Source organism: Chanos chanos, chromosome 10 (assembly GCF_902362185.1).
Source record: "Chanos chanos chromosome 10, fChaCha1.1, whole genome shotgun sequence".
Classification (NCBI taxonomy): Eukaryota; Metazoa; Chordata; class Actinopteri; order Gonorynchiformes; family Chanidae; genus Chanos; species Chanos chanos.
In genome coordinates this window covers 30,462,949-30,481,903 of record NC_044504.1, presented here as the reverse complement: position 1 = coordinate 30,481,903, position 18,955 = coordinate 30,462,949, and the positions used below count along the sequence as shown (strand labels likewise).

The 18,955-nt window shown below is 41.0% G+C and overlaps 1 protein-coding gene across 1 annotated transcript; it reads right to left on the bottom strand.

Moving 5' to 3' along the window:
* Positions 1-15: 15 nt before the first annotated feature.
* On the bottom strand, positions 16-9,651 carry sona (SON DNA and RNA binding protein a). Its single transcript, XM_030786287.1, has 8 exons — positions 9,571-9,651; positions 7,273-7,402; positions 6,794-6,989; positions 6,568-6,650; positions 3,763-6,444; positions 3,217-3,650; positions 2,897-2,980; positions 16-2,187 (listed from the first exon to the last, which is right to left on the bottom strand). The coding sequence occupies exons 2-8, from the start codon at positions 7,298-7,300 to the stop codon at positions 2,185-2,187; spliced, it is 3,510 nt and encodes a 1,169-aa protein (XP_030642147.1). The 5' UTR covers positions 7,301-7,402; positions 9,571-9,651; the 3' UTR covers positions 16-2,184.
* Between the last annotated feature and the right edge of the window lie 9,304 nt (positions 9,652-18,955).

The following is an 18,955-nucleotide window of genomic DNA, read 5'->3' as shown; positions in this document are numbered from 1 at the left end:
AATTCAGACAAGTAATTTTAGTAATTTCCTTTAATAATCAATATCGACTTATGTACAAAGCAAGAAAGGTCACATACTAATAGCTGATTAGGGGAAAGGAGTAAACGATTTTATGACCAAAAATGTAGATTCCTCGCGTTTTACAGTAGGAATGTGCAATTCTACCCTATATTAAAGATGAAACATCAAGGGTTGCCAGTACTTTCCCAAACTCTGCATTTTGTATGGGCTCATCAATTTCCCGGTGACATCTGCTTTGTTATGTTACAACGGGGCTGGATCTGTACACGAAATCAAAATAATCACAAGGTAGTTTTTTTTTCCCTAATCTTAAACACAAAGCCTACGTATCACAGGAGAGTTAGGTCAAAAGCAGCTGCTTACAGTGACTAGAACGCATTTTTTTCCCCAGACTGCTTCAGTAAACTGCATTTCTACTTGCTAAACCAACTGCTCCACTTGAAGTGGTGAGGGAAAGAAATATTGAAATGTGTGCTGTACTGGGCATTTTACAATCACCAGTGTTGTGAACATAACACATTTACATATTCCTTTGTATTACACCTATAATACTTACTCAAGTAATAACATTTCTTTTGAGAGAGAGAGAGAGAGAGAGAGAGAGTGATGGTATAGTACATTTTATAACGAGGCTTGTATTTTTGAGGTCTGGGGAGGTATGTGCTGTTCAACTTAAGGTTTAAAAACCTGGTTCAGGGCATACTCTAGAGCAAGCAACCTCTATTTTAGAACAAACAACCTTAACTCTTCATTAGATTCTACTTTCAATGGAAGCCATTACTATGAACCACCTTAAACTGATCATATCCATGGTGTCAAAACAGTCTGAGGGAGAAAAAGCAGATATAAAAAAAAAAGACAAATAAAATGGACACCTAAAAACCACACAGTACAAGTTACAGTACAGGTGTCCAACACAACAGCTTTCTGAAATCCACTGCAGAAATTTGAATGCCCCCTTCTTCAGAATGACAGGGGATGGTTCTCGTCTCTTGGGTATAATATAACTAAATCATCCTTTCCACTGAACTTGAAAAACAGGTTCAAACAAATCAGATTCAGTTATCCCAAACCAGATAAAACATTATACACCACGTTCTGAACGCATTCTCATTTTTTTTAAAACAATACAGGGATACAGGATTTTAAAAGGGCAAATTGTATCATGTCCTGTAGAGAGGGAAAAGAAAAAACACTGAGAAATGCAAACACAGTTCTAAAGCCAACATAAAACAAATGTCTACTGGGGTTTTTTGGGGGGGGGATGCACTGCATCAAACCAGAACATATACATAACCTCCTGCGTAGCATGAAATTGGAAAAATGGCATAAGCTGGAAGGTCATCAGTCAGAATACAAAATGCACATCAAAACCATGCCATTCATTAACCTTTGTACTCAATTAGAGAATGAACTTCAAAATTAATATACCAAAAGGAGAAGAAATTAAATTCAAAATCTCAAAGCAAAAGAAAAAAAAAACCCTCTGAGAATACCACCTTAATTACTTTATCGTTTTATCCACGACAATAAAGAACATTAAAAAAAAGACAAGTATTAAGGATGGTTATGTCAATTTACTTTTACAGGGCAAGAAACACTGAAGACAATAAAAATTCACATCCTATTTAACCAAAACATCCCGATGATGATGTAGCAGACAGAGCATGACCGTTCTGTGCTCCAAGACACATAAAGTGGTGCACTTCATGCCTGTGAGAGGTGTTGAGTTAAAAAGTATTTATCATTACAGACAGGAGGCACTATGTACAGTCAGGGTCAAACTAATCCTGAAAGTGAAAGAATTTTTACTATTAAATCAGTCAGGCAGTGTGTCTTCTTTGCTCTGAAAAGAAACGCCACACTCCACCTCTGGATGCACATTAACTGGGGTGGTCTGGTGATTGTAGTCCCTTATATACGAAATACAAACCAAAAGCTCCTACAACCAGCAGTGATGATTGATCAAGGTCTTGTTCTTGTCCTGGTTTGGGTAAAAATGCTTCAAGAAGACCACTGATGCCACTGTTGTCAGAGGCTCTTGAAATCCCAATCTTCAAAACTGATTTACTTGACAATGTGCTCTTGGGCAAACTTCATCTATTTACAGCCATCAGTGGTTAGATGTATGGACTGGTGTCAGTGCTCCAGCTGAGCAGTGGACTACTGCAAAAGAGGAAACAAAAGAAGAGGGGGTGTCATACACATATTAGAGATACTGAAATAATTTCCTAATTTCCCACATCCTACATATTTTTTTTTTTAATTTCAGAACCACTCCGTAAAACGTAAGCAGTGGAGGGATGAGAGCACGGTTTGGACGATGGAGGAACACAAGGCAGGGATGGGCATGAGCAGATTTTAGAGTCCATCACACTGTGGTGGATGTGTTGCCTCTTATGTGCAAGCCACTGGGTTCCCTCTCTGCTGACCCACTCAGATAATTAGGTGACCCATTTAAAAAAAAAAAAAAAAAAGAAAAATGATATAGTCCCCCCCCCCCCTCCCCCCCATGCGTTTGTGAGTAAAGGGTGATTTGTGGCACATATGGGGATTCCACATAACAAAGGTGATTTACACAAGGGCTGATTGTGGGGGCAAACTCAAAGCAGGCAGTCAACTCTAATGTTCTGAGCCTCTTCACTTAAGTATTTTTGACAGTTACTCAACTAATGCCAAAACAGACTCAAGGAATCAAGTTTCATTTCATGACTGGTTTAAAACCAAAGGAAACACTTGATATTCTTTCAACCACGTTAGAGAAATTCTTACATATTTGTTTCACAACACCACATTTCATAACAGCAGTAGTGAGATGAAAACATGCTTTGGAAAGACGAGCACGGTTTGAACACATAATTGAACTTCCCCTTACCCGTTTTCCATCATCCTCATCATCAGAGACATGTGGTCTTGCAACAGCCATTTCCTCCTTGCTTTCTGCAATCTGCTTACATTTCTGAAAGGAGAGGTACAAACAATTAGGGCCTAGGTGTCTGAAAACAGCAAAACAGCAAGAATAGCATAAGACTGAGATATATCCAGGCAATGCTACCTACAGTACCAGTCGAAAGTTCGGACACAACTCTAAACTTTTGACTGGTAATTTTATGGTATAAAATAAAGTACCAAACAATAGACCTATATATCATATAGATTAATAAACAGTCAGAGAAATACACCAGTATCTCTCACCTCAGTGAGCTCCTTGATACTGATGCTATTAGCTTGTTGAGCCACCTTCCTCTTCACCTCTTCAATGTTGGCTAGGTTGGGAGTGGGAGCTGGTGGGGGCTTGTTAGTGATAGTGGGTAGTGGAGGCATGGGGGACATGGCTGCCAAAGCTCCCATGTTAGACAGGGCTGCTGTCATGGTAGCTGCTGTCATGCTAGCCATGGCAGCATTCATAGTCATGTTAGGCATCCCAGGCATACCTGGCATTCCCATAGGCAAATTCATAGGCAGGTTCATGGGGAGAGGCAAAGGTAGAGACAGTGGTGCGGGGGCGGGGGTCGGTAGAGGAAGCTGGAGAATAGCCTTGGGCTTGAGGCTTTCAGGAATGGGCATCCCTGCTTTAGCGCACATAGCAGCTGCGTTAGCTTTTGCAATTTCCAGCAACTGGTCTTTATCTGTGAGCAAGAAAATCAGTTAGCTTATGTCTTATGGGGCAAAAAAAAGCCAAATGACCTAATGTTTAATATATAAACAATGGACAAAAAACAGAGTAAAGTGGGCTCTTACCTAGGTCAGTGAGGCGTGGCGGCGTCTTGCTAGAGCTACGACGACTTCGAGAGGTTGACCTCTTCTTTCGAAGGATGAGGACTGGGGAATGACTTGGCTCACGTTTCCAACGATCTCGTCTGTCAAAGGACCTGCTTCTAAACACTGGTCTCCACCTACGAGAGGTAGAACGAGACCGTCTTGATCGCGAGCGACGTGCTCTAGACTTAGACCGTGAACGAGATCTTCTCTTCCTGGCAGGAGAGCGAGACTTGGAGCGTTTGCTTTTTTCTACTGACTTTGATCGCTTTCTTCGAACTGGAGAGCGAGATTTTGAACGTCTTTTCCTTGCAGGTGATCTAGATTTTGATCGCATCCTTTTTGGGGATCGGGACTTTGAATGCTTGTTCCTATTTCGAGATTTAGACCTTGATTTCCTCCTTCGTGTCACCGATCTTGAGCGTGATCGCCTCTTCCGACCCGGAGATCTTGATTTTGACCGCTTTCTTCGACTGCGTGATGGTGATCTAGACTTTCGCTTTCTTACAGGAGACTTAGACCTCGACCTTTTCCTTCCACTCACAGATTTTGATTTGGACCGCCTCCTTTGAGTGGATGAGGTTGATCTGGAGTGCCTTCTCCGAGAAGGTGACTTTGATGTTGACGACTGCCTTTGTCTTGAAGCCTGTCTCTTCCTGCCGGATGACTCTGTGACCGGCTCTTTTTTCGCAGAGGCTGGTGAGGGTGATCTTGAGTTATCTGATTGGTCATCATTGTCATTTTCCTCAGATTCAGCACTGACAGACTGTCGAGGTAATGGTTCTGGAGAGGAAGACCTAGATCTGGAGGAACTGTTTCTTGGCCTACATTCAGATGTATGCACTGGATTTTTGATGCTGTCCAATGAAGAAACATTGGTGGAGCACTTTTTAACATCTGTGTTTTGTGGTGTTGTACATTCAAATGGCACAGGTTTCCATGATCCCTTTACAGTTCCTTCCTTCTTCAAGTTGTCCTCTCCAGCCTTCGTGGCTAGAGATTTTGCCTCAGGAGATCTACCCTTGGAACTGATGTCATCAGCCATCTCCTTATTTTGCAGTTCAGCTGAGGGTTTCTTCTCTTTGGCGGGAGACTGAGATTTCGAATGCCTACTTTTGGCTGGGGATACACTTCCATCAGAAGAATGTCTCCCCCTTGAAGCAGATCTAGATCTAGAGCTGTCCCTCTGAGATATGGACCTTGAGCGCTTGCCTCTTTGTTTGTTTCGTCCACCACTTGCTTTGGGTGACCTAGACTTAGAATGGTCTGAGACAGAACGCGATTTAGACCGTTTACTCCGTATAGGAGACTGAGATTCTGATCTGTTCCTCCTTGGAGACCCTGATATTGACTTCCTTTTTTGAACTGCAGGCGATCTAGATTTGGAGAGTCTGGAACGCCGAGGAGACCGGGATTTGCTTCGTCGCCTTGGAGTCCTAGATCTCGACCTGTTTTTGCGTCTGGACCTTGATCTTGATCGCCTGTTTCTCCTCAGACGTGATCTAGATCGCCTCAGGATTACAATGGACCTTGACCGTGTCCGCCTTGTCCGTCTGACTGACCTGGATCGGGATCTCCTTGCCCGAGACACTGGTGTCCTCTGGCGTGAGCGGGATCTTGATCGCCTGCCTCTCCGCACCGATCTAGAACGGGATCTTGATCGGCGATTCCTGCGACGAGACAATGACCGCTTCGACCTTGAGCGTGAGCGACGTAGCTTTACAATGGACCTAGACCTTGTTCGTCGGCCACGCCATGGGGATCTGGTTCGGGATCGCTTATTCCTGGTGCGTGACCTGGAATTAGAACGACGCCTTCTCTTGGCAGACAAAGACCTCGACCTGCGTCCTGATCGCTTGATGGACTGTGACCTCGACCGTCGCTTTCCTGATTGGGATCTAGACCGCCTCCTCTTTGGACTACTTTTTCTTCTGGGGCCAGATGTAGACCTCCTTCTTGACAGGGACCGGTCTTTCCGGGACTGCAATTTACCAGAGGATCGCTTAGGACTCCTGGAGCGACTGGGGCTTGACTTGGCTCGTTTAGATACAGAGCGGGAACGAGACCTAGATGTTGACGGTGAATGGTTCGCTCCATGCTGATCTTTGCCCTTTTCTTTCTGCTCCCCATTTCTCTCCTTCTGACATACATCCTCTTTGTGCAAACTCTCCTGTTTGGGGATAATATCAGGAAGATCCTGAGCTTTGCTAAAATTCCCATTTTCACCACTGGCTGCAACTACTTTCACACCAGGTCCACGCTCTTCTTTAACTGACAGAAGCACATTGTCAGGACACTCCAAATCTTTCCCCTCACCAACATTAGGTGCTGCGCTTGAAATTGCGTTTTCATTATGAACAGGCTCACATTTTACTGTCATTTCTTCTTTTTTCTCTTCCAATTGTGGCACCCTGTCCTCACGCTTGTCCTTCTGAACCGTAGCTGCAGTCACAGGAGACAGCATGTTGTGAGAACCCATTTGCGATCTTTGGGGTAGTTTTGATTCAGACTCTGACTCAGTTCCAGAGCCAGAGGTGCTCTCTGATCGAGATGGAGATTTTTTCTCTTGCTTTTCTCCTTCCTTTCTCCTTCTCTTTTTCTTCTTTTTACCACCGTGGCGTTTCTGTTTTTTACTTTTTCCATCTTCCTCATCATCTGAATAGTCTGTGTAGACAAATTAATTTCTTGATCAGCTGCATTGCATGACAGGAAGAAGTTCAGACACTAATACTCATCTAAATATTTTCATGTCACATTTCAGCACAGGCTTGGCATGTCAATACATACCCGCAACCAAGTTCCTTGTGGTTTCTTCTTTTACATCTGCTTTATGTTCAGCCTCTGAGGCTAATGCAGCTTCTTTTTTCACACTACAAGTAAAACAATCATAATGAAAACTAGAAGTTTATGAAAGGAATCGATTTGTTTCACTTAATATGCCAACTACAATATAAAAAATACCTCAGTTTTCATAAATTCATTCATACATCTTAAACTCTAGGAAAACCCTCACCTTGCTCTTATTCGAGACTCTCCATCTGACTCCATGCCAGATTCAGAACTACTCTCCTTTTCTCCCTTATGTTTCTTCTTCTTCTTTTTACTTTTGTGTTTTTTGTGCTTCTTATTTTTCTTGTGTGGGGTCTCACTTCCCTGCCTTGTAGCTATGCCCTCGAGTGCATTCACATTCTCAGAGGGATCGTCATCCTCTGAAAGAGAAACATAAAACTTTAACACAAACATCTCCATTTAACTGTAACAAAGCACTAACTAAATGATTCCCATTACTGCAGTCAATTAAGTTTTCACCCCAACATAAACTGTTATTTTCAAAGGGAATTCGGTTGAAAATATTATATTAAAATATTAAATATCATGTCGCAAGAACCTCACCTAACTTGTTGTACTATAGATCACAATTGTTAACCCAAGAACTGTAGGAAAACCGAATGTGAAATGACTTTGCAGTAAAATATTGCATCAGTGGCTTACCAAGGGTGGTATTTGTGGCACACTCCATTGCTTCCTCTATGCAATATCCTTGATCTCCGTTGACCTCAAAGCCCCTATACCTGGCTCCACAGATGGAAACTGACTAGTGCAGATATCCACACTAATCACTCTGTAAAAATAAAGACCAGGTAGGTTGACTCCAGTGGCACTTATAAAATGTACACACAGCAATTCATAATCCCAAAACTTAAACTAGTCCAGGTTTGACTCTAACCTGCATTAGGTGACTTAAGTGTGGTTTACGGCAGTTATGTACCTCGCCGTGAGTACACAACAGACTATATCCAAACAAGTATAAAACCTCCAACATTTAGAAATGGATAATAATGCACTGCAAGTACTGAAAGGGCCCTATTCGAGCTTTCCTTCTTAGACGGTAAGGACATAGAAGCATGATGCGTAAAGCTCACCCAGAAACGTGTCTTCGTTTGGATGCTTAGAATTCTTACAAATAAAATACACGGCTCTACACAATAGCATAGTAGTTGATTATGAAATGCTCATGAACTAGGGGGGAAAAAACACTTCGCTTCGACAACACTCAAAAATAACGAGGACTTATTTCAGTATCATGTTACATAACTGGTCCGTTCGGATGAGCTACAGCGTTGGGGAGATTGCCCCCCCTTTGAAAGGCAGTGAGCATGTTCCGTATTAGCTACACAAACCAGCCGCTGCTAGCTAACCACGCCAAAACCAGTCACCGTGCCCCCACGTAACACAATCGCAGTTCATAAAAATAGCCTACTTCAGGTTTTATGTTGTGGGATTCTAAATATTTTACACTTGCGTTCATTTTACTTCACATATTCTCAACTGTCCAAACAAATTGTCACGCTCCCTTACTTTAAGACGCAAGAACAGGTCGAGATCTTCTCTGAATACATACAAATGGGTTGGGGACAAAACTGGCAGCAACTGCTTTAATATGGTTCAGTGGCAAACTTAAGGGCCGCAACACGTTTTAAGTGTTCTATTATTAGAACGTATTGTATAGATTAACTGTTCACAAAAAGTTTAAGCGGCGGAGCATTCTCATCAGCTCCCGTTTGTGAGCGGGAAAACAGGCGCTACATAGCTACAATTAGCCTCCTGTACACAATATCAATATTCACAACCCACTGGATCAAAACTTTAATCCAACTTTCACCGACATAAAATAACTGAATAATGAGCCAAATTCGAAAATGCCGTGTAGCAATTAAAATGAGACACTCATAACACAAGTGGCCTAATGCTACAGGTAGCCAGCCTAGCGGTTCAAAGAGACATGAAGATTGCAAATGGCTAAAATGGGTGACCAACGACCTAACGCATTCACGCAATAAAACGCCAACCTCAAGATGCTCAGTGTGCTCTAGAGCAGCAAACTAACTTGTTTACGCCATAACAGATAAACACTGTATGCTTTTACATGGGCAGCATATGATTAGAAAGGTTAAAATTGAATTTTACCGCAAGTTATGTTCAAAGACTACATTAAATCGCGAATAAAATATCCATGCAAAGTTCACTACCCTAGCGCTGTTGAGAGAATACTACCTAATGTTAGCTTTGATGCACAAGAATTCGGAGTCCACAAATAGTGTTTCAACAGTAAGCAAGCCAGTAAAAACACCAAAGCGCATTCGATGCCGTTTCTAATATTCTGCTGGCAACAAAATATCGGTCTTTCAATGTGCAATGCAAACACAGGAGCCACGAGGGCATATGTCTGAAGCTAGCTTTGCCGCTCCATTAGCATCATGTTTACTACACTTGATTAGTTAGCGAACATGGGTTAATTTAACATCTGTATTTTAGGTTCACCTAACCTGACTAACCTATTTTAGACTGGTGGTTGTGTTACATTATTCGAGTTAAAGTGGTTCACAAGCTAAATTACAGCACAATCAATCAGCACGTTGCTCTTAGCTAAACACGAATTGTCTGTTATCACACTGTAGAGATTTTGACCGGCTCTAAATCTGCGCGATTTCGCCACTGCTGAGTATGTACCCTCGATGTGGATGCAGCCGTCGCTGAAGTCCCCGAACTTCATCGACAGAGTTAACTGCTAACGTTGCCTATGGCTGTAACATAGCCATGATGCTTGGCAGCCCCATTCATGTTGGCCGTTTTGTCTTCTGAAGCACTGCTAGCTAATGCTAGCTAGAAAGAGAACTAACAATTGCAAAGGTATGTTAACCAGGTTGACATTGTAAACCCATTTGAATGGCGAAAAGGCCTTTGCATGCAATCGTTGCCAAAACATAGATATTTGATCAATTTTCTGACCTTTATCGTCGATGGTTGGTTACGAAATCACGGGTAACTTTGTCGATAATGGTCCCCATGACACTCCGGACTACACTACAGGTCTTCCAGTATCCCAGAATGAAGCGAGAGAAGCCCTCTTTTCATGATTTTGCTGGACCCACGTCGCTGCCTTACCGCCGCCTACCTGTCTGGAGTGTGATGAATTCGTTCTACAGGTCAAGTGAATTATGAGGAAGTTAAACCCGTAATGGGTGGATGGGGCTCACAGCAAGAGGGTCGTATGTTCAATTCTAGGGCCCTTTCTGTATGGGGTGTCTACGTGGGTTTCCGAATCCAAAGACATGTGTTTGTCTGTGTATCTGCCCTGCGATGGACTGGCCACCTGTCCAGGGTGATTCCCCGCCTTTTGTTCAGTGAGCGCTGGGGTAGGCGCCAGCACCCCCAAGCGGCTTGGAAAATGAATGAATAAAACCCATACAATCCACAAATCCCAAATTGAGGATGAAGATCAGCTAGGCTAACACATGAGCAAAACTTTACTGATACACTTCAAACAGCATTTATTACCTGTGTCTCAACTGATTGTACAGGTTTACATATGAGAAAAACTTTACTGATACAGTTCAAACAGCATTTATTACCTGTGTCTCAATTGATTGTACAGGTTTACACCATCCATCCATCCAAAAAAAAAAAAAAAATTGCAAACACATTTTAAACCAGTATGGTTATGAACTACATGTCCAGTTCTCAGCCATGTAATTATAACTTATGACACATCCCTTAAGTATCAACACATTCATTGCTGTGCCCTTGCTGGCATCTAGTGGTTATACCCTGCTCTTTAGACTTAACCTCCGTTCTAGAATGGGAGTGGAATCTGGGCCATTAAATCCCTACATAATTTTTTTTTCTCTACCCTCACTACATGTTTCTCCCAAGCAAACAAGCACCCACCTGAGGTACACCAGCACAGTTGCACTGTTAGTTTTAAGACTGTGTGGAGAGAGTCATTTTGAAATCTAGATCCTATCTAGTGGAACTGTTCGCCGTAAAGGTCTTGCACTGCCTGGACAGAGGTCTGCTGATGTTGGTTTCATCTCCGCCACCCTAGTCAAGTGAGTAGCATCTTCATGATTACAGCCACATGATTTGCCAATCCTCTCCCCTGATCCCTGGTACCACTAAACTCCCACTGAGTGGATTTGAGTGGGGTGACTTTAGAACCATCTGTATATGTGTGACAAAAAAAATGAACTGAACAGATGTTCCAGAAAGCAACTGACAACTTTACTTAAAGGCTTGACTGCTGATTTGGGATTAGTCTTCACTGGACTGAACCAAATGTTTTTTTTTGGGGTTTTTTTTCCAGCTCTATTCCTCTTTCTAGAAAAATGCCTGTGATTATTCCTGTGCCAAAAAAGCAGAGGGGCAAGAACACAAATTACTTCATAGACATATAGCCCTGTAGCCCTATATCCATCCTCAGCAAATACATGGAGAGTAATCATCTGCAAATGCCTGACATCCACACAAACACATGGATCTTCAGTACTCTGCATGAAGCAAAGATGTACATGGATGATGCACGTCTGATACTGATTCATACAGTGCTCAAGGAGCTAGACGCAGCTGGTTCATATGCATGGCTTTGATTTATGGGGGTTTTGTCAGCTTTAATTATAGTGTAACCGCAGTTGAAGTGTATCTACACACAAGTCCAACCAGCATGGGTTTTATGAATCATAGTATTTCTTAGCCACTGATCAAAGCATGTGAAAATGAATGGATCTATTTAAGATGAACTGATTTTAAATACAGGAGTGCCTTGGGATGTTTTATTACTAGTCCTATTCCTCATATACACAAATGAATTGAAGTGAAATAAAGATTGCCTAACTTTCATTAAATATACTGATGACACGGGCATGGGTGACAGAGAATCTCTTGGCAAGTTTGTTGATTTTGTCAGTGCCCTGGCCACCCGGTGTGAGAAAAGCCACCTCAAGCTGAATGCCTCTATGGCAAATGTGGTGAAGTTATAAGGTAACAGAAGAGATATTTTCCATTCCTTTCCCAGGTCACTGGAGACAGACAAACAGCAGGTGAAATATGTTTCTCATTTTAAATATTTTGGCATAGATTAAATCAGAACCTCTTCTTATACAGCTCGTGGAGGACCAACCCCAACTCTCTACCACAGCTTTGAGAAACTATATTCAGGCAATAGATTCAAGATCCCTGTGCAAGGTTATGTCATTCATCTCCACTCTGGCCCAGCTAAATGGAAGCAAGAAAGTCTCAGAAGATGTTACTCGTGCATTTACCTGTATCTGTAGGCATATTTACTGTATTCGTTACGACAAACTTTTACGGTGTCTATCCATTGTCTTATGTTTTATTCATTCACATTTGTACTTACATTTTTTTTTTAAATTTGCTTGGCAGACACTTTTATCTGAAGTGACATATGTAATTATTCATGTCTAATGTTATTACCCCTCCAATAACATGAACAGAGGATGATGTGGTACCGATAGCTGATGTAACTTTCTGAAAGTTAAAAAGATGAAGACTTGCATGGTTGGTAAAACGACAATGATTTTAACGGCGATGATTCCTATAAAATGAAGATAGTTTGTGGTAAGGGTACTGATTGAACACTTTCACATAAGGACTGAAACACTAAATAATGATAGAATTATTTGTACCATTGTGCCATAACTGCATGTAAATTGAATACACTGTCAGTTCATTATTTCTTGTGTTGTTTGTTGTGATTCTGAGTGCTCTACTGTTTTGGTTGCTGTACAGCAACTACCAATTTAGAACAATGAAGCTCTAGTATAGCTTTCTATATGTGCTATGTCAGTTTGAAAGGATAATGTAATGTAGATATTACATTTTGAAGCGCTTTGTCCATATTTGAGTAGCTCTTTTGAAAACGCATTCAACATTATGATTGTTGTCTTTGCTATTAAAAATCTGCACTGATTCTTTAGCTCACTTCATTCCACATCAGTTTATGAGAGCATTAACAAAATGTGTTATTTTGCCATAGATGTGATATATTTGAGTGTTCAGGGAAAACAGTCACGGTTACAGTGTGTCTGGGTGGATAGAGGTCCTTGAAAAGTATTGAAATATGTTGGTATGTGAAGACCAACTTATCTGGCTTGACAGTAGTGTCCAGTTTTAACTGCTAATATGGATAACGAAACTGAAAGGGGATTCTGAAAATTCTTCTATGGAAACTTCTGTGGGTCAAACACTTTGGTAGCGGATAAGGCCATGCTGCTCTCTAAGGCCATGCTGCTCTCTGTGTGCCCTTGAGCAAGGCACTTAACCCCAATGCTCCCCGGGCGCTCACCAAGGAAGGCTGCCCACTGCTCCTGCGTCTGGTGTGTGTTCACTATTGGTGTGTTGGATGGGTTAAATGCAGAGGACAAATTCACTGCTCGCTGTTCACAGTGTGTGTGTGCAATCACTAAAACTTAAAACTTAACTTAAAAGAACGCAGATCAACCTTTCATTTAGTTTTGAATGAATTTTTCCTCATTATTTGAAGCTTGTTATGACAATGTGCAACCTGGTAGTTAACATTTGCCAATAACCTGTGCTGCTTCACCCAACATATCTCAATTGATTCTGATCCTTGTACAGTGCCCTACTGAACTGTGATAGCTCTGTGATGTAAGATATATGATATGCAGTTTTAGGCAAGGAAAAAGAGAGGTTTGCTCTTTCCTTTGGTAATATGAATATTTGAAGCAAGATGATTTTTGACCCTCCCCATTCAGTCTAGTCCTACCATAGCTGTCAGGCCAGAGAAATGGTTATTGGGTTACAGTAGAGTGTATGAGTTTGAAAGAGAGACAAGAAGGATCCCAGTGGTCTCACAAGGGTTCCTATCATCTACCCTGGCAAACAATGACTGTGTAACAAAATGATTACTAACTAATGCTGAAATATTTTCGTATATCAAATACACAGTACACTAATGGTCTAAAAGATCCATCAGGTCAGGGGTGGCTGGTGTGTGTGTGTGTGTGTGTGTGTGTGCACGTGTGTGTGTGGGTGTGTGTGTGTGCGCGCGTGCCTGCATGTGTGTGTGTGTGCGTGTGTGTGCGTGTGTGTGTGTGTGTGCGTGTGCGTGTGTGCGCGTGCGTGTGTGTGTGTGTGTGTGTGTGTGTATGTGTGTGTGTGTGTGTGTGTGTGTGCATGCTCCCCAGTCACTTGTGTCGTGATTGAATAGTGGCTGTCCTCTGAATCTGAGACATATTAATGCTATTGGTTGCATCTAAGGTAAAGTTTGTTGTATAAGTCTTATGTCTTTCAATTCATATTTTGTTGTTTTCTTTCGTTGTTTCTCTATGAAATTCAGAGATTCAGTTGTGATGCACTGCCCTAAGTCACATCTGGATACTAGGATTAAAAAAGCCACTCTGCTGTGTCATCCAGTTATCACTTTAGAATGTTTTAAGTTGGGGAAATTGTTGTTTTGAGCTAAATCTGTTGTAATTTGTGATTTGTAAGAGTCATTAGTGAATGACAGGACCGTTATTTTTCAGAAACCAGCCTCTGAATCAGCATCCAGAGGAGTCAGCTTGACAACTCACAAATCAAGTGGCTGTTAGCTTGGAAAACTGTTTCATAAAGTTGGGTTTCACTGACAGTGATAACAGGTTACAGCTGAAACTAAAACACGGGAGTAATAAACAGCAGGAAATAAGATGTAATCAGCGCAGCAAATTGTAATAAAATGGCAACAGCAACGATCATGAATATGAGTATATACATTAATACAATGCTCAATTTTTTCATACTGCACATCTGTTTAAGTAGGTTTCACAATGCCAATACTAAAAATAGCCAGGTAGTTTGACAAGCATCCAAAACTTGTCATTTACAACACTCTCAAAGTTCCAGATTTCTTAAGTGGTGCTGAAAGAGTCTTCTGACAAGGCACAGCTTGCATACATTATTTATGAGAGCTAGCTCAGGTGAAAAGTGAAGTAGATTTGCTTGTCAATCAAATCTGAAAATGAGAGACTATGATAACGCTCAAAGTGGTACTGACTGACTCCACAATTCAGAAAATGCATCGTACTATCTTGTCTCTATTTCTCTCTCTCTGATTTCGATATCAAATCAGAAAGAAAGGAAAGACAGATGTAAGGGGAGAAACCAATGAAGGACACTAAGCATTTTTGTCAGGCAAACTCTAACCATTGCCCATTAATTAGAATTAAAAAGGTTGACTTTTAAACTTCCCATTTAAGAACCTGTCCCCGTAATTTGGCAAATGACATGTTATTCCATGCTGGTTAACAATGGCATAGACAAGCATAGAATAATTTTGATTAAGGGTCCACTCAGATCTTGAAGTAATGAAACATGTCTGTAGAATCCTTAGAACTTTCAAATACCTGCTCGTCCTTAACGGTGATAATGGATCACTGGTGCAGTTAAGATCACAATATTAAGGGCTACTAATCCCTCTGACTGGACAGAGAGGAGAGAGCTGACACAAGCTGCATACCAATTACTGCTACATGTACCTAGAGAGGTTCACTGAGGGGTAGGATATGGATTATCCCCCTATCTGTGGCCTACTGCACAATGTAACCAGAGGATGGTATGACAAGAGACATGCAGTAACATGAATCAGCCAGTGGAGGGCATTGGAGACACGCTATATGGTGTGTTAAGCACGACAATGTTTTTTTTTTTTTTTTTTTTTTTTTTTTTTTTTAAGAGTGGCATGAAAAGATTTAATCATCATCTCAGACCTAAAATAAAAGGACCATTATCCAATCAAAATGTCCTTGAGAATTTTATGATAAGAGTAATTATCCCACTCTTTCCCTTGCTAAAAGTCACCAGTGAATTTCTCTAGTCTTTACATGAAATTTCAAATACTGTCTTGGTGTGATGTTCTGTTAAGTTTAATTTTACACCAAGTTCTAAACGGCTGATGGTTCAGTGGGTTTAGCATATAAACTGTGTTGCCTGTATTAAATTATGGAACTTTCTTAGTGGTTTTCCCCAGACACTTAAATCATGCAGACAAGAAATATTCCTTCGATAAAGAAAATAAAAAAGCAACAGAACCATTTATTGACCTGTAGGATGCTTGTTTGGTCACATTCAAAACAATGGTTTGATTTGACTGGGCCCATAAACACTAAATGCTGTCCTCTCATCTTGTATTTAAATTTGTCTTTAAAACTGAATGAACTCTGCCTAACTAAAATGTCAGCTCTGTCTTATAGGGGCAACTGGTTTTGTCTTAACAAGATTTCATTTTACTCTTAATCTGACACCCCTGATTGTAATTCTCATATGCTCACAGAGACTTAAATGGATTCAGCAGTATTTGAGAAATGCTTGAAGAGATTTCATTTACAGTTGAAGATCATCCACTAGATATTCCACTGTATAACATGGTATTTATCGTAGTTGTTGAATATGAAGAATTTATTCTAGTACTTTATACACTCTGAGGTAGAAAGGCTCACTGGCAAAATTTTGCACTCATCTGTTGGAAAGACAGAAATGACTTCCTATTTTTTTTCCATGGCACCAGCATTTGTTATCACAGGGACAGAAACATAGATCTGAAGCCTCTAACATTTGAATTACATGCCTGCTGCATACCACACAATGCTATTCTGAATGAAGAACCTTGATTTCATTTGTAGCTTGGTAGTGGTATGCCTTTGTTCTGCTCTGCCTTTGTGTTTTTCTTTGAGTTAATATAAAGAAAGTCAGTTTTGTTCTACTTATCTAAATGTGTTTCATGGATATGTCTTCTACAGATGGGGAAAAAGATACAACATGTGTATATAATTCAAAGCAAATCAAACACAATAGTTCTTAAATGCAGAGAAATGTAAAGATAGTAATATTCACAGACAAATCGATGTAAGTGGACATGTCACAGCATTACATCTTTTTTTCTTCTCAGATTTAACAAATGGGCATTTGTGGGATCAGTTGTATATCTAACTCAAAAGAAGACTGCCCTTCTGTTATCAGCCTTTAAAATAGGTGTGTATTTCAGAACCGGTTCCACTCTGAGCGGATCGGAGATCTTCATTTTCTTCAATCATCCTTTTTTTTAAAAAAAAAAATCCATTACAGCCCTCCTTATGGAACAGAAAGACACAGCAATACGTATCATGTATAGTTATTAGAAATACGCCTCACGTTTTCCCTAGTGTTCTCTTATGAAGTGGGCACAGTGTATTCTGTCCATTAACTGTCTCCGCGCACAGTCAAGGTGTAAAATCGTCTGGATAGAATGGATCACAATGTCTCTTCCGTAACAGCAGTACATCTCGTGGGCAACCCCCCCCCCCAAAAAACAGTGTGATTAACTGGTACAGACTGATGGACATTTAATCCAGACGGGTGAAGCGTTTGAGGCTGACATTATATTCAGTTACCCACATTCCCCAGTGGACAAGCTGCAATTAGCACATGTAAAAAGAGAATCGTGTTATGGTCGTCAGTTGAAGGTCGAGGGGGCTGACGGCGTATCATTACAAATCGCTGCAATAGCGAGAGCGCTTCAGACAATCACAGGCCCAATTAAAACTGACTCATTGGCTATTGTATCGTATTAATGGACATTAGAGTCATGTTTTAAAATAAACGTGGAAGAGGAAGAAAAAAAAACTGCTAATGGGGTTTTATGTTGCTGATGAGTTGATGGAAGTGTCAGGAAGCATCATTAGCAGATCAGCAGCTTCTTTTTTTTTTTTTGGGGGGGAGGGGGGGGGGGGTGAGAAGTCCTCAATGCCCCTACTGTCTTTTAGGTGAGGTGACCAAAGGCGTGTCTACTGCCCTTGTTCAAACTGTGGGGTTGGCTCACCTTCTCCTCTCTGTCAGGACCATTTACATGCACACTCTGAAGAGGAATTGAAACTGATGGTTTTTAAATGAATAATGGATTTCACATTGCCTTGGCCACAGAACCCACAGCATCTCTCCATTCAAGGTCAATTTGCTCTGTATTGTTTATAGTTTTTCTCTTCAGATTTTTATCAAATTGAACTTTCCCAGAAAATGCTTCATAATGACAACAAAGCAATTTGTTGACAAAATGTATCTGAGAGGGGTTTTGCTCCGTGAAATACATCGACACGGCTACACAGAAATAACTATAAGAAGGTGACGTTGCATAGATTACCGACAAATCCGCCAACTGGAATCAACAGTGTCATAATGAGGATATGCTTGGTTAGCCGAATTAATCTTGTTGAAACTATCTGAACATGTTCTTTTCAGTTATTCAATCTAAACTTTTTTTTTTTCTCTAGAATGGTAATGTTTCAATCTCAACCAGATTTACATAAGAAGGGAAATCTAACGCTAATCAAACTGAAGAACATGCAAAATCGAATGTATAATGGCCATTATGCATTAGTTCTCTATTCATATACCACCATTATCTTTATCATTATTCAGGATCCCACAAGAGGCTCCATCCATCTCAGCGTGAACAGTGAGCAGCTATCTCCTATCTGCTACTTGCAGAAAATCACAGTGTTTCTGACGAATTCATTCTCGTGATTGAAAAAGCTGTAAAAGTGGAGCTTAATGTGGAACATTTCAGTTTTAAAGTATAAATGTGTGATGTCTTTGAAGGGAAATCATCATTTTTTTCAATCTGCATTGACATTAGGTGATTCATTTATCGCTCTATCTGAGAATGCTTTCAACAGGCTGGTGTGATTTAAACCTGTTCTCCTTGTTCCTTTCTTCCATATTCTCAGGGAAAATTTTACCATCTGTCTGAAAATTGGACTTGCCTATGTGATTCACTTATCAGCTGAATGCCTGTCTGTCTGTCTGTGTGTTTGTCTGTCTGTCTATCTATCTGCCCCCCCCCCCTCTCTGTCTCTCTCTCTCTCTCCCTCTCTCTCTCTCATTTCCCCCCCTGTTTTTTAATCTTAGAGCACAAGTGAAGGAGGTCATGAACCTGCAGCTCTCAGCACTGCTGACGTCATATTCAGCATCACATGAACGACTGTTTACGACTTTATAAAAGCACCTCCACCTTGCACTGGCTCCATCATAGCTGCACCATCATGTCCAGAGGTGACACATTGTTCATATATGCAAGAGAGGCAGGGAGGGGGACAGTATTTGTATGGTGAGCAGGGGCAGGCCAGACCAGACGCTTTTGGTACGGGCCATGAATGGTGATAAATTTTGAGTCCAGAGGATGGCTGTAGCACATAAGTATGGGTCCCATTCAGACAACCAGTACAGACAACTAATGGATTTAGGAAGTCAGGCTGTTTCTTTCAGCCTCATACACCACAGTGGAGGACCACAAGCTCCAAAAATTCATTATCTGAATGATGTTCTTGATTAGTCCCTTGTAGTTAAA